This window comes from Protopterus annectens, chromosome 1.part0 (assembly GCF_019279795.1).
Source record: "Protopterus annectens isolate FY-2018-M chromosome 1.part0, PAN1.0, whole genome shotgun sequence".
NCBI lineage: Eukaryota > Metazoa > Chordata > Ceratodontiformes > Protopteridae > Protopterus > Protopterus annectens.
Window position 1 is genome coordinate 871,671,834 of NC_056725.1, and position 17,249 is coordinate 871,689,082.

The window sequence follows — 17,249 nt, forward strand, 5'->3', positions numbered from 1 at the left end:
AAGTTTAAGTCAGCAAGTTTGTTAAGTAGCAGAGAGTGTGAGACAGTGTCAAAAGCCTTTGACAGATCAAAGAATAGGCAAGATATGAGTTTGTGGTTGCCTTTAGCAAGGGTTATGGTGTTAAGAAAGGATAGTAGAGCTGTGGTCATACTATGTCTGGGACGGAAGCCGTGCTGTGTTGGAGTGAGCAGATTTTCCTGTGTGAGATAATGCATAACTTGTTTGTGTATACATTTCTCAAGGACTTTAGAGAGAGAGGAGAGGATAGCAATAGGTGTGAAATTAGAGATTTCAGTGGGGTTACCTCCTTTGTGAACAGGAAGAGTGTAGAACTGTTTCCAGATAGATAGTACTTTGGACTCGGAGATGGAGCAATTTATTAGTATAGATACTGGTATAGCAAGGGACTGTGTAGCAATCTGGAGAAAATAGGAAGGTATGTTATCTGCAGAAACAGAGCAAGGTTTGAGCTTTGAGAGTAGAGTTTTGATATAGTTAGTGGGAACAGGTTTGAGAGAGAAGGAGTTGACTGGGGGTAGTGGTTGAGAGGGGTGAAGGATGGTTAGAACTATTATTGCTTGAGAGATTGGGGTTAAAAAGTCTGGAAATTGATTCAATAAAATAGGTGTTAAAAGTATTGGCAGTTTTAACAGGTGACTTGTCGGGACATGGATTAGGTGAAGTCAGGTTGCCTGGCTATAGTATATGGTTTATAGCATTCCAAAATTTGTGGGGGTCAGATTTTAGTGTTTTGGGGGGATTAAAATAGAAATCTTTTTGTCTTTGTTGATTAGTTTTTTTTGTCTGATTTCTAAGTTCTTTATACTTTTGCATGTCAGCTAGTAGCTTGGTTTGTATCCATATTTTCCATGCTCTGTCTCTGGTTTTCATATGGATACGGGTGGATTTAGATAGCCAGAGAGAAATGTTTGCTTTTATCTGAACATTTCTGGGTGGAGCTAGAGAATTTAATATGTTAATGAAGGTTGAGTTAAATGCATTTACTGAATTGTATAGTGAGAGCTGTGTAAAGAAATTCCAGTTAACTCTAAAGAGATAGGTTCTAAGTTTATCAGTGTGCTAGTTGGAAAGTTTACGGCAGTTAATTAGCCAGTGTGGTTTAGAGAGATGGGTGGTATATCGAAGTACTTTTATGGGCGAGTGATCACTCAGGGAGTCAGGTAGAGTTTCTGGATTGTGATACTTGCTGGGATTGGAAACAAGTATCCAGTCAATTAAGGAACTTGAAGAATGAGAGTAGTTAGTGTGGGAAGGTTTGGAAATGAGTTGTGAAAATCCATGGAGATTTATATGAAGTGGCGAGTTTGGATTATTAAGGTTTTGCCGATTAATGTTAACATCACTAAGAAGGATAGTTTTGTTAGGGAAGTTTTAGGAGAGATAAGAGAGCAATTTCCCAATAGGGGAATGTTGTCCCCTGGTGGAAAATATATATATATATATATATATATATATATATATATATATATATATATGACTACCACTGTGCTAGTAGTATAGTTGTTAGGTTGTAGGTTTGCCACCAGTATTTCAGCAGGTGAAAGGGAGGGGACTGTTGTTTTAGGGTGGGAGAGAGTGAGGTAGTTTGAGTCGACTATGGCAACACCTCCACCTATTTTTCTTTAAGCGATCATAGCGAAGTATGTTGTAGCCTGGGGGGAAAATGTCTTTATCAGAGTTTTGGGGTTTAAGCCAAGTTTCAGTTATAGAGATAATATCTAGGGTATGAAGAGATGCCCATGTATGAAATTGGCTTAGTGTCCAGCCAAAAGAAGCTGGACAGTCTTTATTTTATTTCTGTTTACCTTCATGATTTCTTTTTTCTTCTCTATGACCTTTTATGTGTCCTCTGCAGTTTTTGACAGTTCTTCCTTTGTGCCTTCCATTTTAATTCTTTTCGTCCAAAATGCCTTAATCCAAATAGTGTCTCAGGGTTTCTAAATCTTGGCATTGTTGTGATAGAACAGGCATCTCAAACGAAAATATTTACAGGTCACTTATTTACACAAAGGCACTTTCTGGTTGGCATAATGCCAGCAGCTCCAAACCAATGCTCCTGTATCATAATATTCTTAAAATAGTAATACTAATGTTTAAAATTACTATCAAATAATATATGTACTAACAGCAAAAATTGGATTAATTACCAACCCATCACTGTTTGCTTTGAGAAATGCAATAATTTGAACTTGAGGAAATATAAACAAAAGATGATATAAGAGAGATGTATATTTGCAAAAGGAGTGTCCCAGTTTAACATTAACAGTATAAGGTGCCTTTACCTAATGCCAGATAGAAATTATACTGCAGAAAAAACAATCAGGTTGAAGACTGAAACATGTTTGGGATTAAAAAGCCCATATGTTACACCACTGTAAGAGTCCCTCTTAAAATAAACCTTATTGGGTAGACTAGTTGGATACCAAAAATTTCCTTATCTACAAATAAAATTTATGATCCCTTGTTTTTGTATAGATGCTTGTTTTCTACATAAATTCATACATTCAGTTTCAACATATTACATTTGATAAAAATGCAAGTAAAAGGAATTTCAGACAGCTGTTTACATACCTCCCAGTTTTCTTCACCTCCCTTAGTGCATCGGATATTTATTGGTACAGTAAGCACAAATTTGTTAAATCTTGTGGCATTATTTCTGTCCCAGCCAAATGTATCCATGGCATCAGTAAACGTAAGATTGTTGTACTCTTCTGGGCTCTTTATGGTGAATGGCCATGTCCTTTTTGTAAAGAAGATGGTCAGAAAAAATGACAGTATTAGCTTTTATTAGCTTGTAAGGGCATATTTTGAAAAAGTTCTAGCAAAAGGTTTTTAAATCATACTACATACCCTGCAACCATTATAATTTCAATAATATATATATTCATACATACACACACACACACATATATATTATATTTTATATATATATATATATATATATATATATATATATATATATATATATACATATATATAGATCAAGGACTTTTGATCGAAAGATCAAAAGCCCGAATCCATTACCATCGAACACACCTTAACGAAAGTGTTTTCATCGAAAAAGCACTTTTGTTAAAGTATGTTAAAGAAAACACAAAATCTACTTGAGTGCAGGGGGCAAGCCCACCTGCACCCCCCACCCCCCCCCACTTTAATATTCTCACTCCAAGGTCACACTACAGTAGGGAAAAGGCAATTTTCCCTTACTGCGCCATAGTACAACCGGAACAACAAGCATACTTACACGGAAGTCCTGCTTCGGTGAACAGCACTTTCGTGCAAGTATGCTCACCTAATTGGGATTCGGTAAAAGATGCAGTCGAGCATCTGTATGGATCCCATATATATATATATATATATATATATATATATATATATATATATATATATATATATATTTATATATATATAAATGTATTCACATGCACACACAGACAAACATGCACATGTTTAACCAAAGGCAGGTCATAGATGCATATGTAGATCTTCCCACTCTGTACCTAAATGACATCACAGGTTGCACTGTGTTCTTCCTCTTGACTATTTTCAACAGGGTGGTATATCTAATGATAATAATAGTGACAGTGTTATTGCCATTGCATTGTACAGCCCTTCTCACTAAAGCTATGTTTTGATTTTTGCAGCAAAATACATATGATCATTGTCTCTATAATGATCCCATCACTTTGTTTAGCTTCCACAGCATGACAGAAATGTTATACACATTGTATAAAGCATTAAAGACAGAAAAAGGCATTTTCAAAAAAAAAAAAAAAAACGTCCTGCACATTATCTTTTTAGTTTAACCAGGGCCAGCCTTAGATAAACTCTAGGGGAAAAGGTTCCATAACCCCCACCACCACTCTATCCTGATCTACTCACACTATTCAGCTTACTTTTTCATTCCTTTTTTTTCCCTTTTCTCACAGTTTGTCTTACTCTTCCATTTTTTCTTCAGTCATTCATTCATTAGACTGCACTCTGATAACTGTAAAGAAAACAACTACATTAAGATGAGTGTCCAAGGCTCTATATGCTCTGAGGTACATTTTCAAATCTTTGAAACAAACTTTTTGTCCAGCGATTGCTTGACAAAAAACAGGATCAATGACAGAAATTTAGTATTATTCTTCAGCTTTTTTTTTTGCTGCATACATTCAGCACAGCCTGACTATGATTTTTCTAGATAATCTGAGATGCATTTTAGTGTCTACTTTTTTTAACAACATTTTCATCCAATGATGGCCTGAACAAAAACCATGATTAAGGAAAGAAATTCAGTCTTATCCTTCAAATTTTTTTCTCCTGCATACCTTAACTAATACTATTCTATAATAAAAAAATGAAGGTGGAGGTGTGGGGCTGCTAGACACCTGTTTGATTAATGGTGGCCTGAACAAATAATAACAAATAATATGTATACAGAAAAGAGAATAATCTTATGCTGTTTTACTTCAAGAAAGAAGTGAGATGGATCCAAGTTTTATTAATCAAAGCTGACCAAGCACCAGTTTAAAACAAACTGAGAAGACTGCTTGTGAGGATGCATATTTTAACACCTATGCGGTGTGGAATGTCACACCTCTAGTAACCTACACACATCCTTATATTCCAGAGAATTTTTTTAAAATTACACTTCAAAAGCACAAGATAAACAAATGTAAATGTTTTGTGAATAATAAAGGTTATTAAAACTGTACAAATGGCAATTTGTTTACAGTAATAATAGTCCATACATTCATACTATAATATATTATAACACACACAAACCCATAATTATATTTTTTGCTAAGCTTTTACAAATTGTCATAGTTTGGAAACTGCGCAACCTAGACATTTATTATTAGAACTCTTTTGTTAACCAGTCATATGCTTTCACAGGACAGCAAGGAATTCCTATCTGAGTGCATGTTTATTGAGCTATTTACATAAATGTGAAAACATATGTTTAATTGTGTGGTTAGCAATATAAATACATCTGAATATCTCTCAGGATGTGTAACTCACAGTCCAAATATCATTGACAGTTTTCTACAACAACATCTAAGGTTTCACCTGGTAATATGCAATAGTTTACAAGTCATTTGAAAAATTAAGTACATATGGAAATATTACTTATTACTAAAAAAACAACTAGCGATATCTCCAGTATAGTGTGATATAAATGGACATTGACAATAACATGTCCTTTCCCTTATCATGGTATTTTACATAGTATCCCTCAATAGCAGGTCTCTCAGTTTTGAAAATATGAACATAAATTTGAAAATAAGAACAATAAGTGGCAGGCAGTGATTAATTTCCCTATTGAATGATATCTTAGGTTAAGGCTCTTAGTATCATTATGTTAATTACTAATTGGCCTTAGAAATACTGCATATTATTAACTGGTAAGTCACTTAGTTAATAAAGCCAGGCCCAGAAAACATCTGGATACCATAAGCAGCTGTGGCTGTTAACTGAAATTATAAAAAAGGCACTGTAGGATTGAATGAGGAATAGTACCTGCCCCTTAAAATAAGTTGCCACTTTCTATGTATCTCCCTTTGATGTTATATTGGGATCAAAATAAAGGCAAAAACATCCACAGTCATATTTTAAGCTGCTGCTGTCATATTTATATAGCATTCCTTCTCACCCTTTCCGCCAATAGACAGCCACCTTCTGTGTACCCTTCTGATGTCAGACTGGGGCAAAAGAGAACAAACAAACAGAATATAACATGTCTGTTGTCAAACATATATAAACAGCATGTTTATTTCCTCTTCCACCAAAGAATGCTTCCTGCATATGCATGAAAAGTCTTATTGTGAGAAAAATTAAAAACAAAATAATAATTGCAGTAATGATTCCAACTTATTACTCCTAGCGACAGTATAGTGCTCCTACATAAGTTATATCAATCCTCTGTGCAGCCATCTTAAGTTTGCAAGGAAAGGTTAAAAAATAATGGCCACACTGTCCCCGGCCAACAGATCTCTGAGGTTTGCGAGGAATATTAAAGAAACATTGACAGTATCAACAGCCCCCCACACAAGTACATTGACCTTCTGTGTACACCCATGAGCAGAGCTGGTTTTATACTAGGTGGAGTTCAGGACTAAGGTGATTACTAAGCCAATATCAAAACCCATTTATACTGCCTTTTTGAGTGGGGACCCACCAACCACATAAGTTCTGAAAGTCTGGGTATTCTGTGATACATTTCTCGCTTATTTTTTGCGAGATGACTACTAAACTGAGCAAGTGGCAACAGGGTCACCTACTTTCATCCAGACAACCTCAATCAAGCAGTTACAGCCACGTCTGTGTACAGTCCAGACCTCTGACTGTGACAAAAGAGGATGACCATGTATTGTATTTCACCATTGGTCAAAAACAGTTGCCATGCATTAAAATATTGTGCATTGCTTCACATAATCAAAATACTAAGCAAACAGTAGCAAGCAGCTAGTCATTTTCCTTCACAAAAGACAATCACAGCAATTATACCTACTTTGTACATATCAGGTGTCTATTTAAGTAGCCCATCTTACTTCTCACAAAAGCACATTAGTCCTTTAAAGCCAAATAGAGACTGTTTAAACTGAACAAACACAAGAAGGTCAGTTACTTTCATCCAGCCAACCCCAACCCACCCCACCCTACCTGGCAGTTATAGCTACATCATCCGATGGCTGTGTAACATTATTTCAACTCCACAGTTCACTCAAACATATTGCCACATATTAAAGTATTCTGATCCAAGTTGCTCCACACAAATAACAAGCTCAAAAAACTATTGCCAGAAATATCTGGTTGAACACTGCCGGCATCCTTGTAAAAACAGTAATAACACCTGTCTCACCATACAAGTCCCCCTAAACCCAAATGCCCACATAAATCACAAATCCAGAAATGCTGCCCTAAATATCTGGTTGATAACTGCCAACATTACTGTAAAAACAGTTGCACAACTGTACATCACAAAGCAAAAAAAAAAAAAAAATGTCAACAATGTCTGGTCAATCTGTCCCAACAGCATTATTGTAAACATGGTATTACAAATACATTTATTTCACCAACACCACATCATTCCTGCATGTCCATAATTCTGCAGAATGTCCCTGAATTTTACCTGTGTACCTTAACAATAGGCAAACTTCCAACACTCATCCCAAAAAAAAAACACTCATTTAGGTTGCTTCAAGCTTCTATATGAATGGTTTGAAGTCTGTACTCCCATTATATTGCAACATTTAAGGAAAGGTAAGTTAAGTGGAATACCTCCCTCCCCCGGATTGCCCAATGTTCCATAGACAGATTTTACACATTTTCTTTTTATAGGTGCACTCTTTTTCATCAAAGAAACATTGCTCTAAAAATGAATAAACAGCAAAAGAGCATGTCTATCAGCACTGCATCTAGGTGATCCCCTAATTCACCCATGCATAAGGCCAGCCCTGCAACAACTTATCCTACAAAGGATATTGCCATTAATTGACAATAGTCTTCCATTATTGGCAGTCCTCAGCTATGCACAAAAAATTACATTCTCAGCTTGTTCTTAGATATAAATTAAGTGTGCACTAAAAACAGTTTTCACTGTGAAGTGACTTTCAGTTTGAAAAGCAGCACTGACGAATGTTTATTGTGAAAGGCTATGATTTGTTTCTTCGATGATACAGCTATGATGATGACCATATTGTCAGGTCATAACAGCAGCTCAGACCTCTTACTTCCCACATGATGCAATCTTATCTTTCTGTTGGTGCGTAAAACTACTACAGTCCTAAACACTCCAAATTTTTGGTTGAGTCATTTGTGGATAAACTAGTACCATAGGTCAGATACATAATCTCAGGTATTCATAACACAGAACTGAGACTGGACCATGATATAATGTCCTAAATGTAATATAATAGAGCACACTATAGTTTACAATGGATAAGGGAAATTTGAGTACTTTTCAGCAATTCAAATGCAATTGATATGGCTTGGCACAGGTCTACTTGGGATTATTCATCACTTTTATCAGACAGTGGTTCATCAAATGATGTTAGTCTATGTTTTAACATGAAATTTTCATCCAGAAACACTCAATGCAGATAGTTTTTGAAAAGTTGATAAAAGTCTGGAGTCTGGCAACAGCCAAGCATAATAAATGTGGAGCTGTTTTAAATGTTAGGTAACTTGCAATAAAAAAAAAAAAACTTCCACAAATATTCATCTGAAAGAATAAAAATATGGATATATTCACACATATCTGCATATATCATTCCTTACGATGGAGCTCTGGAAGTTTGCACTATAACTTCCAAAGGGCAAAACCTAAGCTTTCTGACAGAAACAAATTATGTCCGCACATTTCAAACAAATGTTAATATCTCTGGAACCATAAAGATGACAAAAGAAATGTAAATTTATAAATCACAGTAAACACAGTAACTATTAAACCATCTTTTTCACTCTGACATATAATGCTTGTATGAAGTATCTCATTCCTTTTGTGGACCTTGTCGTAGTGGTTCATGCTCTTGTGAAATTTTGATTGGACTGTTTTACTGCTTTTTACCTCGGGCTTGCAGATGGTGACATGGCATAAGTACAAGAGGGACAGCATTCTACTGGCAAGCTTTTGAGTGGGGCTTCCCACTGCAGCCATAATACTCCTATGTTTTGTAATCTACACTGAGAGATGCTGCCACATCTGGTTTTGAGATCCTCCTTTTGGCTCTTTATGTCCTACAGAATCTGTGTCCTGTTTACTTGCAAGAGCTCTGAATCCCTTATCACATGGTCTAGCCTTTAAGAACATCATGTAAAGGGTTGCTGTTTGCTCTTACAACCCATTCTAAAAACTCAGGTTTGCTATGTTTTTGTTTATGTAGTTCAGATTCTGTGACATCAGCTGTATTTCCTGATATGGGATGGAAACTCTGAGGACTGCTTTCTGCATGTCTACAAAATAGCACTCATGCAGGACAGAATGTCTTAATCCTAAAAGAGACAACATTTTTCAAAGCAGTTTGAAATATTTTTCGAACATAATACAGTTTTTATATATTTTTATATATATTTTTAACTTGTTATTCATATAGATATATATAGATATAGACAGATAGATAAACTTTCTTTTACATTATTTTTATCACGGACTATATGCATGGTGACATTGTTGACTAAACACTGCGGTTTGCAATTGCCTATATGTGTAAGTCATGGCTGAAAAAGGTTCATAGGCTTAGCTTTTTAAGTAGATCGGTATATCCTTAGACTGATTATTTGGTCATCTGGAATATGGTGGCCACTTTATAGTTGCTGTTCCTAACAAAAACACTAAAATCCTGGCAAGCATTTTTGGCAAAATATGTAGACTTTCGTACATTCTTCCCTAGGCATAAATATCACTGCCAGACAATCAATAAAGCCAACTGACTTCCCATCAAAGATATCATGTATTACTTTTATCTCACTTATTTAAGATGTATATATTCAGAACCAGTCTAGTCACTAGCAGTCAAACTAACCATAAACATCAACTTCTATAACATTAGAAGTCAGTCTCTCTTAGGAACAGTCCTGCAGATGCCAAGAACCATAGTTTCTCAGTCCTTTGTCCCAGACTCTAGGAATTACTTTCTCACATCTAAATGTTTTAACCTTTTCCTCCAAATGTCAGCCCAAACTGAAGTCCCATAAACAGACTCTACACAATTGTTTTTCCTCAGCCCACATCACCTAATACCATGTGTCTAATATCACTGTTCTTCCTCTCCCTGCAATTGTTTTCTGTTTGTCCCTTGCAATGCCTATATATTCTCCATACTGATTCAACAAGTGTACTTATTGTATATATGTTCTTAAGGCAAGCAGTGAGTTCAACACTATTTTAAAAAGTTAGCTTTGTTCTTTTTAACTGTATGACATATCCCATAGTCATTATTTGATCTGATTTCTTGTTCTTCTTGGATGTAAAAACTGTGTAACAGTGCAGTTCTGTTTCTAATCAGTGTTCCTGAAACTGCTCAGTTGTGATTAGTTTTCTTCCTAGTTAACTATAAATAGTTAGATAGATAGACAGACAAGTAGATTGTGTTATGCGCTATTGGATAAATCTGAATCTTTTCCAAATGTTACAGATTAAAATAAAAAAAAAAAATTTTTCATTAGATATTCTGCATGCATCGCAGGAACAAATAAACAGTTAAAGCATATCTGAAGCTGTTACAAAAGAAAATGTTTTTCATTTAAAATGTAATGTGAGATTAGCACCACTGTGTTAAAATTCTGATGGCATAATAGTGCATTACATACAGCATTACTATTGGCCTTACATCCCTACAAATGGAAATTCTGTTCCAATTTAAACTGGTACCATTATAAAGGTCATAGTATTTTTCAGTTTTCTTAGAAAATCTGGTAAGATAAATTTGATAAGATTTCAGAATCTGAAATAAAGAAAGGCTGTCATAAGTAAAAAGATGCAAAGCTAAAATCAGACAATAAGTGTGAAATACTATGCACACTGGATTTTCTAAGCATTGTTGATTAAGGGGTTTAATTACTAGGCAGTAATGAAGTTTAGAAGGATATAACTTCCAAGGTATCACAGCTATAATTTGTACTACTTTTTTATTAAATATTTTTATTGAAGTAAGAAAATGATAATTTTAGCAATAATATGAACATCATGGATACAATTTTTGAACATAAAAGAACAATGAAAAAGACACACTACAATTACATACATGATTTACAGAGGTTCAAAGTTGATAAAATTGTAAAACAATAGCAAAATGTTTGCATAATAAACATCAGATAATTCAAAAACAATTAGAGTCTTTATGAAAAGTTTCAGTGAGAAAATAAATATTTATCCAAGGATTATTAATAAAATTTCTCTGATTTGTTCTCACTTCTTTCATTTTGGTTTCTCTGAAAATCACTTCTTAAAGAGGGTCAGAAAATCTTCTATTGTTGGAGAGGTGGTGGACTTCCATTTTCTTGTTATACACTTTCTAGCAATCGCTAGCATTGTCCATAAGAGGTATGAGTTGGCATTACTCATTACAAAACCTTCATTTACATTAACAAATATATAATTTGTACTACTTGACATATAGATTACAGAGCTGCTTGTCTACAAAGCTATACAATTTTTAGCAGATACTTGTTAACCCAATTAAAAACTGCTAAGATTGTTTACATGACAAAAAAATTAAATAATAATATTAATCCAGATATAAAATTATTCAGTTAGAAGGGATTAGTCTTAATCCCTAAATCTGTTCACTTTCAAGACAAGTACTTTCGTATTAATAAAGTTTACACTTAGAACATATTACCTTGTATTCTTGAACAAAAACATAAATGTTTTCTTTCCATTGTCACTTTTACTAGTTGTTTAGTAATACTGAAGCAAAGATGGTAGGAAATCCTGAAAGACAAAAGTGCTGTACAATTTCTTAATTAATAAAGTTTGCTGCGTGCCCCTCTAACATTCATTGATTTTTGTAGTCTGGCAGATACTTCTGCACTATCTGATGATTGTTAATCTCTTCAATTGGAAGGGCACTCATAAAATCGTCTAAGGCCAGCTTCGAGAGAAAAATTGCACAGGACACTAAGGATAATCACAAGGCTTTCTTTAGTTATGTTAGGAACCTGGGTGGGAATTCCCAGATATGCTCAGAATTAGTCCAAAATGACAAAAAATACACCGAACCCACAGACATTGCCAACATCCTAGCTGACAGGTTCAGCGCAAACTCCCCCCCTCCCCACTAAAAGGGCTAATATCTATCCCAGCAGAGTGCTGCCCCCCTGACATCTCAGATGCTCAGATAAGAGCTGCCCTCTCCAAAGCAGGAAACACAGCATCAATGGGACCAGACGGTGTCCCGGGCTGCGTCCTACATGAACTCCAAGAAGAGCTAAACCCAAACCTAAAACTACTGTTCAATCTCAGCCTTACTACAGGATATGTACCCAAAGAGTGGCGTACAGCAACAGTGGTCCCTCTCCACAAAGGTGGTGCCTCAACGGATCCTGGAAACTATCGCCCCATAAGTCTCACTAGCTTGGTCTGCAAAGCTATGGAAAGGATCACCATGGACCTTATAAATAAAGATATTGGGGACCTACAGACACTGGATCCTACCCAGTTCGGCTTTGTTAAGGGCAGATCCTGCCTCTTAAACCTGGTTGATTTCTTTGAAACAGTCACCAAGGCCATTAACAAGGGGAAGGTGGTCCACACAGCCTACCTGGACCTCGCAAAAGCCTTCGATACAATACCCCACTTGGGCATTATAGATAAGCTCACCAGCTTCAATATAAACCCCTATGTCACTAGATGGGTTGCAAACTGGCTCAAGGACAGAACCCACATGGTTAGAATAGCTGGAGCCATGTCAGACTCCAAACCAGTTACAAGTGGTGTCCCACAAGGCTCAGTCCTGGGACCTCTCTTGTTCGGTATATATTTTTCGGAGGTACAGGCCAACATGGAAGGACTGTGGCTGACCAAGTTCGCAGATGACTGCAAACTGGGCACCATAATAGACTCTCCAAGTGACACAAGCATCCTCCAAAAGGGCCTCATAGAAACAGACAACTGGTGCCAGAGCTATGGCCTCAAGCTAAATGCCAAAAAGTGTATAATCATCCCCTTTGGCAAAAACAAAGTGCCCACAAATTACCACATAGATGGTAATCCATTAAGTACAGAAGAAGTAATAGGGACCTGGGGACTCAAGTTGATAGCAATCTCTCATTTGACAACCACGTGACCAAAGTGGTTAGAAAAACATTTTATATAGCCCACCTAATCATGAAGGGATTCACATCTAGATCAGGGGAGGTCATCGTGCCTCTTTACTCATCCCTCATCAGGCCTATAATTGAGTACAATGCCCCTTTTGGGATGTACCTTACCAGACACCTGCAGCAACTGGAAAGACCCCAAAAGTACTTCACCAAGAGGATCAAGGGGCTCAAACAGATGCTGTATGCTGCCCGGTTAAAGAAACTCCAGCTCTACTCAGTGGCATACCACCTGCTCAGAGGCGATCTGTGCCTGACGTATAAAGCCATGTCCAACCCGGAATTAATGGACATGCTGCACCTCAGAAAATCCAAATCCCATCGAGCTACGCGCTTGAGGGACTTGAACCTCAGCACTGAAATAAATAGGACATGCTGGAGGGACAGATTCATAACCCAGAGACTCCCTTCACTCTGGAATAAAATCCCAGTCCAGGTTAGGCAGAGTCCCTCATTGACTCTATTCAAGAAGAATCTTGATGAGTGGATGGGAGATCGTAGGTTTACCCCGGGTATCACTTCTGTATCACTGTTAGACAGAGGCACAGTATACTAACCTCGAAAAAGGGCATAGCAAAATTAATTTAAAATGGGTGGCGAAAGCCATACACACTCTTGCTAGGCTTATAAATGCCCTAGGGCAGATAGCCTAGTATGAACCTATGAACCTATGAATATGACAGAAGTTAAATGTGACCGTTGTTACCTTGCAAATATTCCAATATTTGATGCTGCTTTGTATACAATTATTCAAATTCCTTTGGCTTTGTGTATAGTTAGGAGACTGTCAGAACTGAATTTTGAAAGGCATACTGGGTTAACACTGCCATTTTTCTAATAGCAGAGATTCTAACAGAAGAGACTCAGTGTATGCAATTACACCTGTCCAAGGCATTTGGTAGTGGAGATCACTTTTTCCTCATGAACTTTCTGTCCAGTGTTGATTATAGACCATCATGCACTACTTGGCTATGGCAACACTTGGTAGAAATAATATAGAGAAATGTAATGATGGCTTATCTGTTCCACAGCCAGTTAACCAGCCGGTATTCCCTGTGGAAGAATACTTGGACCAGCAGGCATTCCCCATGGATGAATTCTCAGACTACTCTACTATCCTGTTCTCCTAAACAAAAAGTTCAGTGATTTCATCAATCATTTACTGGCCGTGTACAAAAACAGCATTGCTCTTCTTGCTGTAAAATATCCCTGGACCCCCTGAGGATGATAACACAACTTTCAGATACTCAGCTCTTGCCTACAGGTAGAGCGTATGTAAATAGCCTGTGAAATTGAACCCTCAAATGTCGAGTTAAAATGAGATCATAGAACTATCAATAGAGTACAAGGAGGTTGGCTTGATGGTTAAGCTGCAGTGGCAAAAAAAGTATTACCCAGTGCCAAAATTTCAACCCAATATAGTTCAACTAAAGTACTGCACGTTGATACATGCAGCACAGAAATTGTACAGCACATCTGTGTTTCAGGCTTTCCTATTGTCTGTGCTTCAGTATTACTAAACAAGCAGAAAAAGAGACAGTGGAAAGAAAATACGTATTATTTTCATTCCGGAATACAAGGTAATATATTCTAAGTGTAAACTTTAAAATTCATTAGCAAGTTAATACCTAGCCAAATTTCTACCTGCACATAAAATGTTTTCTAGAGGGACCATAGCTTTTCAATGTTCCAGCATGAGAGGCACATGTTTTTATCAATGTGAATTTAATTAGAATGTGATCATCTGTCAGTTGCTGTTGAGTCCCATTTCCTTTGAATAACAGCCAGTGTAATGAGTGAAATCACAGAACTGTGGGTTTAAGGAAATGCCTCTAGCTCCCAATGTCAGACGATGTTGTAGGAAACATATTTAGTGATGGGTGGGTTGGAGAATGCAGGAGCTTGTTGCCTTAAAAAAATGATGATTTTTCTAATTTATTGTGAAGACACTGTTCTCCATTGACTGCTGTCTTCATTTCTTCATTAACAATGCAGTCTAAGTTGCTTTTTCTGGGAATTATTATGACCCCTCTCTTAACGTATCACATAACATATCTCACAAAGTATCACACAATCTTCTCAGAACGTATCTCACAATGTATCCTACAATATATCACACAAACTGACATCATACAGATGACACCTGTGATACTGTCTAGAAATTTGCTAGTAGGGAAAACTGATCCATGAGGGTACGCAATAAACATGTTAGAACATGCTAAGCCTGTTACATTTAAGCCAATGGGTGGGGGTTCCCTGAACAGTGAGTTCTCAAATCTGAAGAATTTCTTCAAATAAGCATCCCAGCTCTCACTTCCAGTAGAAGAAGTTAGGCCTGGCTCTGGGTCTGTACACCTTTGTACAATTTTAACAACTTAAGGTAAAATCTCTAGAGTTTTGCTCTCAGCTAACATACAACAAAATGGGCCTTTGTATCCTAAGAGTATCAGAATGGGAGTGAGTGGTACATGGAGAGTAGCAGCTATCCCTGGAGGCAGCTTACTTGAGTAAGAGGAAATGTCCATCTGAAAATTACCACTCTGCAACCATACAGAAGATCTTTAATTAAGTGTTAAATAAAACCAGGCCAGCATGTCTTATTTAGTACTACCTCACCTATCTTTAAATGAAAATCTCCAATATTTATTGCCTTACATCCTTACTTGGTTGGAGTTTGCAGTTCTCCCTTAATTTCTCCAAAATTTCTGCCATCACCCTACCTGGGATTTACTAATAGTACACAGAAAAGGGTGTGTACACAACCCAATATCCATGACTTGACTGCATAGCCTAATGAAATTGGATCCACAAAGGAATAATATGCATCCTTTTCCCCAAACCCTAACATTAGAAGACAGCTGAGTCTGTTTTTTACAGAATAAATCCCCATGTCCAGTAATCCAAACCCACCCCACTCCCTAATCGAGAGATAATGCTAAAATAACAGAATGTATTCTGGTGGGCTTTTCTCTTCTAGATGAAATGCACTGCAACCTGCAGCTACCTTGACTAACTGGGATCACATAGGTGCTAACAAAACAGGCAGCACAGAAACATGTAGAGATTTTGTGGAAACACATTATTTCTTTACAGTGTATCCCACTCTCAATTGCTAGAACTAACTGGTCCTAGTCTACTAGATCTGATTGATTTTGTCAACATCTTTGCTCAATTTCTCTTATAGCAATACTCAGCATTTTCAAAATCTACAGACATAAGTGCTTGAACTTCTTGGAAGCTCATTTGAGATCTCTTTCAATAACTACTCATTTATGTATTCACCCCTGGCAATAGGGCAAAATACTGATTTGCAGACACTAGGTTTGCAATTTGGTTATCTACTATATGTTGCTCTCAACCTTAACACAAAATCAATGGGGTATTCATTGTAACTGAGCAGAACGTGTGCATTGTTTGCATACAACAATGGGTTTAACATGCCAACTTCAAGTCAAATCGCAAGAATTGACTGATTCTTTTCTATTCTTCACAACAGTGGTTCTAGGATGAGATTAATGAAATTGAAATAGGGAAACAAACAGCAACCCTTTTAGATTCCATCATTAATAATTGACAGGCATGATGAAGATTTGATTATAGCTTGTTTTCACAGAAGTTTAGTGGTATAAAGCTTTGACAGTGGCCCTAAATCTCTGGGGTTTTTTTGAGGGATGGGGTGGGATGAGAAGACCATATAATGTAAAATGTCTTGTCTAAAACATCACATTTGATTCACTTAAAATCCCCAAATCTTTCTCAGCATCTAGGCTTAGGAAGCCCCTCTCTTCATCAAAATTGTCAGCCAATACACAAGGTGAGAGGAAAACTATTACCCCTTTGGTGAAGATTAGTTGCTAGTCATTCAGCAGGAGAGACCACACTTTAGCTAATCTGGAAGGTAAAACGTTTGTTAGTATCTTTGGACCTCCACTGTTAAGGAGTTAACTTATATGAGGCCATATCCAGAGGATCCCTCCTAGGTTTCCATGAAAGAATACTGGAAGCTGTAACAAATTTCCTTTGTACTCCATCCCCTTCTACCAGGTTGTGTAAAAGAGGGACATTAAGTTATTAAAGAAAGCCTGTGTATATCTGGGGCACTCTCAGGTGTCAGAGCCTCAGTAGCAAAGACTACCTGACCTACCGAAATGAGGAAATTCTGAAAAAAAAACTTTGTATTTTCTTAATCTTTAGCAACTCTGATAACACAAGCAAGTTTCAAGCAGGACTTCTTCATCCCTTCTGCCAGGGTCAGCAAAAAACTATTGGAATTACTAAGGGGAAACAAGATTGGTATTGGCTGCTGATACACAACATTTGAGACTGGATTCCTAAGAATGTGCATTTGTCTGAGGAATGCCAAAAAAGGACATGTGGGAGTAGTGGGATCACTGCTGCAGTAGGATTCTGCAGAAGCTCCT

General features: G+C 36.8%; 1 protein-coding gene across 1 annotated transcript in view; it reads right to left on the reverse strand.

The window, feature by feature from the left end:
- MOXD1 (monooxygenase DBH like 1) overlaps window positions 1-17,249 on the reverse strand; it is a 980,239-nt gene that overhangs the window by 134,377 nt on the left and 828,613 nt on the right. Inside the window, exon 11 of the mRNA XM_044064284.1 lies at window positions 2,593-2,761. Coding sequence (XP_043920219.1) covers window positions 2,593-2,761 — 169 coding nt within the window. The remainder of the gene's footprint in view (window positions 1-2,592; window positions 2,762-17,249) is intronic.